General features: G+C 39.8%; 1 protein-coding gene across 1 annotated transcript; it reads left to right on the top strand.

Annotated features, from left to right (window-relative positions):
• The first annotated feature begins 817 nt into the window (after positions 1-817).
• On the top strand, positions 818-9,375 carry dut.S (deoxyuridine triphosphatase S homeolog). Its single transcript, XM_018255424.2, has 7 exons — positions 818-1,146; positions 1,483-1,639; positions 2,019-2,110; positions 5,271-5,315; positions 5,780-5,854; positions 7,314-7,384; positions 9,061-9,375. Exons 1-7 carry the CDS (start codon positions 1,035-1,037, stop codon positions 9,115-9,117), a joined length of 609 nt encoding a protein of 202 aa, XP_018110913.1. The 5' UTR covers positions 818-1,034; the 3' UTR covers positions 9,118-9,375.
• Positions 9,376-10,256: the final 881 nt, after the last annotated feature.

The following is a 10,256-nucleotide window of genomic DNA, read 5'->3' as shown; positions in this document are numbered from 1 at the left end:
AATTTTACTTTGCCATCACCATTTTTATATTATGAAACAAATTTTTAAAAATGGGGCAATCACTCTCTCTTAAAAGCCGCATACTAGCAGCGGGGGAGTATCTAGCCTTCAGACTGAAACCAAGGTTCAGCAGACATTTACTTCAATGAATGCTACTATGCAGAGAGGCACAATATCCTTTACTCTATGACCAGAGGTAAACAAGTTAGGGACCACTGTATGGGGTTTACCTTGACGTGGTATGGTGGCTTATCAACTTTATGATCATAACTTTGTAACTAAAAACCCACACTTGCAGATATACTGAATTACTTAGACAGTGGTCCAGGGAATATCCACTAATTAATTTGGCCAAGTCAGTAGCACTTCCATTATATTTTAATACATTTTTACTTAGCCTTAGGAGTGCTCCCACAACCCCTTTTTGTTTCTAAATGCTGGAGTGACTGGATATCTAACATAATAGCCAGAACACCTGCTTTTCAACTCTCTTGGTTTCCACTGACTGGTTACCAGGCAGTAACCAATCAGTGATTTGAGGAGGGGGGGGCACATGGGTCATATCTGTTGCTTTTGAATCTGAGCTGAATGCTGAGGATCAATTACAAACTCACTGAACAGAAATGTACCATGTGGCCCCCCTTTAAGTCGCTGACTAGCTCAGAGTTAGAGAGCTGAAAAGCAGGAAGTAGTGTTCTGGCTATTATGTTACACATCCAGTCACTCCAGCCTTTATACATTACATTTTTGGCTAACTAACTATATTAGAAACATTATTTTATTTTGCACAGCCTATCTATTTACCCAGTTTTTATTTTCACACAGTTGTTCCTTTAAGGCCACTAGGGGGTGTCTAACAATTTCACGGATTTTTCCTTCTCATAATTGGTAACCACGCCTTAACATTAGTAACTGTGAGTCTGATAGAAGTGATGCGAATTGAAGAATAAAACGTTGCGTAGAAGCGAAGACCGAAGCAAGCCCCTGCTGTACTACAGCTCCCGACACCACCAGGCCTCGGATATCCGCAAGCCATGGCCGCTCTCCGCAGTATCATCATGTACTGCGTCACAGTGCGGCCGCTCAGCAGGAAAATGTGGCGCCCGAGTCTGTCGCCTCTTCACAAACGCGCGCCTGCCACGCAAGGTAAATAAATCTTTCCCTCGTATCTCCCCGTGTCGTAAAACGGACATCATACATTGCGTTCATAATCCCCCCTCCTCCTCTCTGGTGAAGTATTTTCCTGTCAGAGATCGATGTGACAATAGGGGCGGGAGTTTAGGAAATCGTTATGTTCCTTTAACCAACGAGCATCGTGTATTTCCACACGTCTCTCACTACCCAGCAAGCCCATTGGCTAGAAACCTTCTCTTGCCCCCACACACAATTTTCAGCGGGAGATCTGAATTATATTGGCGCTTTTTTAATTTTTTTTATCATACTGTAGTGTGTCTAGTGTCTGAGAGAACCTTTATACTTTAGTCATGCCGGCAACTACAGTCACCACGTCACCAGCCAAGCGATCGAAAGATGAGCTGATGTATCCCTCGGGTCCTGTGCTGAACTTTGCAAAACTGACCGAAAATGCCTACACGCCCACCAGAGGGTCAGCGCGGGCAGCGGGATACGACCTATACAGGCAAGTGCTGCTAACTAGAGCAGGGGTCGCATTTAATGGGCTCCTCCACCATTTTGACACAATATTTCCAATATACTGCCAGTACTTCTGCAACAATGTTGCAAGGTGACATTGCTCTAAGGGTCAGAGAACAGAAAGGGGCTGGACAAACCCTGCTTTTAACTGCAACTACTTTTAAAATCGTTGCCCGTTTTTAATTCCCATGTGTTGCAAAGTTGATACCCATTAGAATGTGCAGCAGGCAGTTCAGTCCCACGTGCCTCCCTCATGCAAGGACTGTCCATTTAACTGCATTGCTGCCCCCTTGCTTTCTGAGGCCATCTTTTGTCATGTGATTAATAATCCTATGTGTGTGTGGGGTTTTTTTTTTCTTAACCAGTGCGTACGATTATGTTATTCCTGCTCTCGAAAAACTGGTGGTAAAAACAGACATCCAGATTCGTGTACCTACAGGGTGCTATGGACGAGTTGGTAAGTTGCTAGTCATTAATTCATTGATTTTCTAAACCATGTGGGCATAGGGAAGTGTAATTGGCTGGGCCAAGGTATTTTGTCACTCTAGGCAAGGCCCCCCCATCCGGTCCTCCATTGCCCCCCTTTGTACCTGTGCCAGCAGACATTATGTTGCCCCATGTACCTGTGCAATCAATCCCTCAGATCACCCCCAATCTGTACCTATGCCAGCATAAGACAAAACATCCATCATAGTCTTATCCCCAGTCTGTAATTTTGCCATCGGCAGCCAAAAGAATCCATCATATTGCCCCCAAATATGTATCTGTACTAGCAGGAACCAAATATGTTTAAAAATTTGAAAAACTATTAAAGGCCAAGCAAACCAGGGCCAAAAAACAACAAGCCCCGTAAAAGTGCGTCGTCGTCCCCCACCCATCATGATTGCACCCTAGGCGGGCGCCTACTCTGCCTACCCCTAGTTCCAGCCCTGGTAATTGGGTCTGCATCATGTTTGCTTTGTCTTCAGACCTACAGAATGGGTGGGTTTTAAGTCTACACCAGTCTCTTCTGTAAGCCTGCTCTCATCTGCTTCCTCAAACACGGAGATTTTTCTCTTCAACATGTACACTCCCTCCTTCATCGGCATGCAGCTTTAGGCCACACAATGCAGATCTCAGCCTGTGGAGAAACACAGGGAAAGAATCTGCTCTTCTGCAGCTGCTCTGCTGACTGCTGTGGCTTCACCAAGATAACATTTCCTCAGCTGGGATGCAGGCTGACGTGGCGGATTTCATTGCTGAAACAAAAGATTTTGCATTTTGTGACAATCTGTTGTGTCTGCCTGCACCCTAGCAGAGGCATTGTTTCTGGCTGCAGCAGTGGAGGAGCAGGTTATCTCCCTGCATGTGTGTCGGTAGGCAAAGATCATTTGGCACTAGACTTACGCACTGCTCTCACACAGTAAGAATTCCATATTTGGCGGGGTCAAATAAACCAGTCCTTGGGGGGGGGGGGGAAATATGATCGTGTCCGCTTATATTCTTTATATAGTGAATAATTTACCCCTCTTGTAAATTATAAGGATATTCTAATTCACAGAGGAATTTCATGAACATATAAAAATACGAGGCCGAAGACTGAGTATACTTTGCAACTGGGGGTACTTTATATTATAATACACAAGTTTCAGTGAGTCATGTGACAGAAATGACATCAGAATTCACCATTTATAACTGATGACAGAACTCACTGTTTATAAGGCTATCATTTACAAGATATTCATGGCTTTTGCATATTATATAGTGGATAATGTACCCCCTACTGTAATTTATAAAGATATTATTAGTCACCGAGGAGTTATGTGATCATATAAAAGCACGAGGCCGCAGACCACAGCAGTACCGTATATACCTGCGTATAAGCCGAGTTTTTCAGCATCCAAAATGTGCTGAAAAAGTCTACCTCGGCTTATACGCGGGTCAGCGATACCAGACCCGAGTAGCTGAGATTGCAGTCACTTTTAATCATTCCTATACCAACAGTTCACTTGGGGAGAGACTGCAATATCCCACAATGCCCTCTGTTGGTTATATGAAAGAATAACAGTGCGCCCTCTGTTGGTTATATGAAAGATTAACAGTGACTGCAATATCACACAGCGCCATCTGTTGGTTGTATGAAAGAATAACAGGGACTGCAATATCACACAGTGCCATCTGTTGGTTGTATGAAAGAATAACAGAGACTGCAATATCACACAGCGCCATCTGTTGGTTGTATGAAAGAATAACAGAGACTGCAATATCACACAGCGCCATCTGTTGGTTGTATGAAAGAATAACAGGGACTGCAATATCACACAGTGCCATCTGTTGGTTGTATAAAAGAATAACCGGGACTGCAATATCACACAGCGCCCTCTGTTGGTTATATGAAAGATTAACAGTGACTGCAATATCACACAGCGCCCTCTGTTGGTTGTATGAAAGAATAACAGTGACTGCAATATCACACAGCACCCTCTGTTGGTTGTATGAAAGAATAACAGTGACTGCAATATCACACAGCACCCTCTGTTGGTTATACAAAAGATTAACAGTGATGGCAATATCAAACAGCACCCTCTGCACATGGTAGTGGGACAGTGGGACAATGCACACAGTAATCCGTTTGGCAATTCTCTGTCACCATCAGCTTTGCAAAGAAGTCCAGTTGATCGCTGGGGGGGTCGCTTTGGCAGAATGTGCGCTGCTGGGAGACAGGGCTGTAGTTGTGTCTAGGCTTATACGCGAGTCAATAAGTTTTCTCAGTTTTTGTAGGTAAAATTAGGTACCTCGGCTTATACACGGGTCGGCTTATACACGAGTATATACGGTAAATGAAGGGAGACTTTCACTGCATACAGTCAGGTTTCTTCTAAAAACAGTGCACATTTTTTAATTAAAGTATATTGGAGATGGGTTTCTTTTTCATTAAAGAAAGTATTTTTTTGCCTTTACGTGCCCTTAAACATTGCGTCTAACCCGTAACAATTGGCTATATGGCAGCCACCTAGTGGTCGCAGGTGGATGAAAACTGCGAGGATCCAAATAGATTATTCTGTCTGTCGGTTTCCTATAAATATCTGTCACAAGTCGCCCTTTTTGTAGTTCTACAATCACATGCAAAAAATGTACCTGATGTAGATCGTATTCTAGGGTAAATTTAATGGTCGGGGTCCTTGAATTAAGATAATCATTGAAGATACATAGAAGTTCTTCTGGTCCCTGCCAAATGAAAAAGAGTGTCAATGTAGCGGAGCCAGGTTAGTATATTGGGCCAAAACTCCTGATTTTCATACACAAAATCGTTTTCAAACCGTGCCATATAAACATTTGTGTAGGCAGGAGCTACATTTGAGCCCATTGATATCCCTTGGCTCTGTTCATAGTATTTCCCCTCAAAGAGAAAATAAACTTGTAAGCATACGTTTTCTGAGATACGTTTTTTTTGTTTTTTGCACCACTGATGTGTGGCTCCTACAATGGAAACATGTTGCAAGTTAGGGTCGGAGGTGGGTTGAATTTTTTTCCTCACCTGCACATCATTGACCCTCCAACCTTTCAAGGAATGTGATGTAGACAATTTGAGATGTGCTTGTCTGTTGCATCTCATGATTGTATTATTTTGTTTCCAGCTCCACGTTCCGGATTAGCTGCCAAGTATTTCATTGATGTTGGAGGTATGTTTGTGCACGATTCCTATATATGTAATTTGTGTCTCACACATCACAGTCAGCACCCTGTTGGAAAAATAGGGAGAATTTAATTTGCATGCCTGTAGTGCTTCCAGTATTTTTGTCTATAGCCTGCACTAGGAGACCTTTTGTGCCCACTTTTGGCAATAAATTACCTTGCCAGTAAAACTTTGTGCACTGTTGCTGAGGGGATATGTTCTAATTGATTATTACCTTTTTAATTTCTCTTTACCTAGTTTCTGTATAACAGAGAATACAAGTAGCTCATGTATAATTATGAACATATTAACAATTTAAAATGAAAGCAAACTTAAACAATATTATATCCATTTTACTGTATTCAGTGTCCCCACTGCTGTAACTATAGGTTTATAATAGCTGATCTGTATTTCCTACTTTATGGTCACTTTTTTTCTCAACTGCTCCTCCCCACATCTCCTCACGTGAAGCTGGCGTAATTGATGAGGACTACAGAGGCAATGTTGGTGTTGTGTTATTTAATTTCGGAAAGGATGCTTTTGAAGGTTTGTAGATTTAATGTAAATTAATTCATATTTTGAAGCAGGTTGGTTAGTGATTGTTCTACACAAAACTAAAATAAACAAATGATTAGGTCATTGAGCAGTTTGGCAATGCATTTGATGAGAAAACCTAGTTTATTAAAGAGTTACATTATATGCTAGAGACATATTAAATGGCAACCAAGTAAGTTACATGTGTGTCACCCACTTTCACCTTCTCTCAAGCACATATGTTATGAATTTTGGTTAGGTTAATGCCCATGATGGGTCACATCGGTCTGTAAAGGCATAAATGAAGTTGGTTTGCATGGTTATAAGGGTTAAATTGTACAAACTACTAGGTCTTTATTTTTTTTGTAATGCCCATACAGTGGATGATGCATTTTGTATATGTTCAGGGACACACAAATTTAGTTTTAAAACACAAGAATAATGCCAGGATGTGTCTTAATGTGTTTCTGACATCATGCAGTAAAAATCTACAACCTTTCAGGGTCACTTTTTATGGCTAATAATTGCTACACGGGTCACTAGGTAGCCACTTATTGGGTGCTCCAAAGATAGTCAGCTGAGCTATGCTAGACAGCTTTTCTAGGTACATTACCATGTCTCAAAAACAACCCCTAAAAGTGCAGATTAGATGCAGCAGAACACTATAAAAGTGGTGTGACTTGAAAAGTTTTTTTTTTGAAGAAGTAGAAAAATTGTAATCCACTTGCAGGGAAAAGTTTCCCCATTAAAACATTATTTAATCTTTGCTCAATCTATCTGTTTTAGTTGACTGCATTCAAGGATGATTAATTTGACAGTTCATGCAAATTAGGCAACTGACCCAGGTCACTTATTAATAGCTTCCGCTAACAACTTTATGTACACAAATTTAAGCTGTTCTTTTTGCCCAATCCAGTTTTCGTTTTATATCTTAATCTCGCTCTCTAAAGCTGGCCGTAGACACAAAAATTCCCCTGCAATATCAGACGAACGATTGTACGTCCTCATCTCCCGACCTGCCACTAACCATTCAGATCAAACAAAGCAGTAAGAACAGATCAGCCGATGTTCTGCCCCACAGCAACCGTAGGAAAGTTTTTGTTAGACAAAGCTGACAGTGACAGTCTCCCACTGAAGATTGGCAATACATGCAGAGATATGATCGTCAGCCGACAGAAATCTTCTAACCTGACCGATCGGCAAGATAAATGTCAGGACACTCCACACATGATATGAAAATCGTACGATTCGAGGATTCATACGATCAGATCTTTGTGTCTATGGCCAGCTTAAGGCTTGTTTCACATGCAGAGTTTTCCAACTCCTGCTTATATCGATAAGATAAACAATTATCAAGGAAAACGGTTTATAAATAAAGCCGCTATTTGTCTTTCTGTGGCTGTTCTTCTTTACCTTATGTTTCTGTAGTGGGGAGAAAAGGTGTAATTTGGGTTTGATTTTTCTTCTCTAGTGAAAAAAGGTGATAGAGTGGCACAGTTGATATGTGAGAGAATACTATACCCTGAACTTGAAGAGGTCAAAGTAAGTTATTTTTGCCCAATATAATAATTTTTTTTGCAGACCTGTATGGACTGGAATTTTTAGGGGTTTTTTTTCCCCTACTTCGAATAAACTCACAATTAGACTTGAATGTCTTTTTATTTATTTAAAAATCCTAATTTCAAAACCTAAATTGAATACAAATGTGAAAAAAATTGTGAATTTGTGAGTTTATAAATTTAAAACAAACTCGAAAATCTTTTAATCCCGTTGACTTCTACAGTACATGAACTCACGCCTTTAGAAGCCAAAGTTTTACGTTCAAGTTTTTCGAGTTGCTTGTGCTTTATAAATACCAAGCATTCAAGTTTTTTGAAACTAGATTTTGAATTTGTACATTTTTTTGCAAAAAAAAAAAAAAAAATTGACCCGTGGCAAAAATTTAAATTCAACAATTGATAAATCACCTAGTTACATAGTTAAATTAGGTTGAAAAAAGACAGTCCATAAAGTTCAACCCCTCCAATTAAAAACCCAGCATCCATACACACACACACCCCTCCATACGTTCACATAAATTCTATATACCTATACCTATACTAACTATAGAGTTTAGTATTACAATAGCCTTTGATATTATGTCTGTCCAAAAAATCATCCAAGCCATTCTTAAAGGCATTAACTGAATCAGCCATCACAACATCACCCGGCAGTGCATTCCACAACCTCACTGTCCTGACTGTGAAGAACCCCCTACGTTGCTTCAAATGAAAGTTCTTTTCTTCTAGTCTGAAGGGGTGGCCTCTGGTACGGTGATCCACTTTATGGGTAAAAAGGTCCCCTGATATTTGTCTATAATGTCCTCTAATGTACTTGTGTAATCATGTCCCCTCGGAAAGCCCCTTTTTTCCAGAAAACAAACCAAACCTTTACATTCTACCATGATGATTTAAGTCTTCCATCCCCCTAACCAGTTTAGTTGCACTTAGTCTCTGCACTCTCTCCAGCTCATTTATATCCCTCTTAAGGACTGGAGTCCAAATCTGCACCACATACTCCAGATGAGGCCTTACCAGGGACCTATAAAGAGGCATAATTATGTTTTCATCCCTTGAGTTATTGCCCTTTTTTATGCAAGACAGAACTTTATTTGCTTTAGTAGCCACAGAATGACACTGCCCAGAATCAGACAACTTGTTTTCTGCACAATTTAGTATCATCTGCAAAAATAGAAACAGTACTTTCAATGCCCACCTCCAGGTCATTAATAAACAAGTTGAAAAGCAAGGGACCTAGTACAGAGCCCTGTGGTACTCCACTAACAACACTGGTCCAATTAGAAAATGTTCCATTTACCACAACTCTTTGTAGTCTGTCTTTTAGCCAGTTCTCTATCCAGGTACAAATACTATGTTCCAGGCCAACATTCCTTAATTTAACCAGTAACCTTCTGTGTGGCACTGTATCAAATGCTTTAGCAAAATCTAAGTAAATCACATCCATTGCCATCCCAAAATTGAGGTCCCTGCTTACCATCTCATAAAAAGAAATTAAATTAGTCTGGCAAGATCTATTACGCATAAAACCATGCTGGCACAAACTCATAGTATTATGATTTGCTATGAAGTGCAGTATCTTATTCTTTATAGTCTCTTCCACTGCAATGGCACCTTTATATTAACCCTTATTAACTCTTATTTTCTTTTTATTTTTTTTAGGCTTTAGATGATACAGAACGTGGTGCTGGTGGATTTGGATCTACTGGTCAGAATTAAATCGTCAAGTCATTTATGTGCACTTTTTTTTCTCTTCTGGATTGTACAGTGTTTAGCTTCCATTTAAGGTACTATTTAATGGAACTGTAATGGAGATCACCTACTTTCTCTATGCAGTCAGTGTTTAGTGCAGGTTTTAATTATGGAATGAATTTTTGAAATCCATTAATTCTTTTTTACGACTTTGTAAATGTTACTGTAAAATATCCTTTTTTGCCAGAAAAAAAAGTAATAAAACACCCGAGAACTCAGTAAAAACTGTTTCTGAATGTGTAAGTTATTTGGAATAAGATTAAATACTTTAAAAATGCCCAATACAGCTGTTCTGCCACTTTTATTGTGTCCTAAGCAGAATATTCTTGGTTTGGGTTACAATGTATAAAATAACTGCATTAGACAACATTAGAAAACTTTAAAATAATAAGGCATCTAGAGCTTATATGTTTTATTGTTTTTTGCCCGTTTTTTTTTTTTTTTGGTGCAATATCAATATGACCCTAATAACTATCTGCTGCCTCCTGTTGTACACTATGAACATTACATGAAATAGATTCATTTATGCAATATAAATATATTTATTTATGTATCTCTACTTGTGCACACAGTGATGTGCAGTAGAACAGTACCTTAATAGAGCAAACAATAAAAAAATACAAAATAGTTACATTCAAAATTATGTTCTAAGTGTTCAGAGACGAAGAAGGTCTCCTTTTCCATAGCACTTACAACATAAATGGCACTATGTGGGAAAAAAAATTAAGTTTTGTACAGAAGTCTTTAGGGATGCACCGAATCCAGGATTCGATTCAACCTTTTTCAGCAGGATTCGGCCGAATCCTTCTGCCCGGCCGAACGGAATCCTAATTTGCATATGCAAATTAGGGGTGAGGGAGGGAAATCACTTCCCACCCCTAATTTGCATATGCTATTTAGGATTCCGTTCAGTATTCGGCTGAATCTTTCACAAAGGATTCGAGGGTTCAGCCGAATCCAAAATAGTGAATTCGGTGCATCCCTAGTCTTTTGCAGGCTAAAATCCAAACTGTGTCAACAGTTGTTTTTAAACTTTATTGCTCACTGACCGAGTACAGTGAACTGCGACAAAAACAACCAGGTACTATTCTAAATCTCCGTAATTC

Source organism: Xenopus laevis, chromosome 3S (assembly GCF_017654675.1).
Source record: "Xenopus laevis strain J_2021 chromosome 3S, Xenopus_laevis_v10.1, whole genome shotgun sequence".
Taxonomy (NCBI): Eukaryota; Metazoa; Chordata; class Amphibia; order Anura; family Pipidae; genus Xenopus; species Xenopus laevis.
Note: the sequence above shows the minus strand (reverse complement) of the source record. Positions and strands in the feature narration are given on the sequence as shown.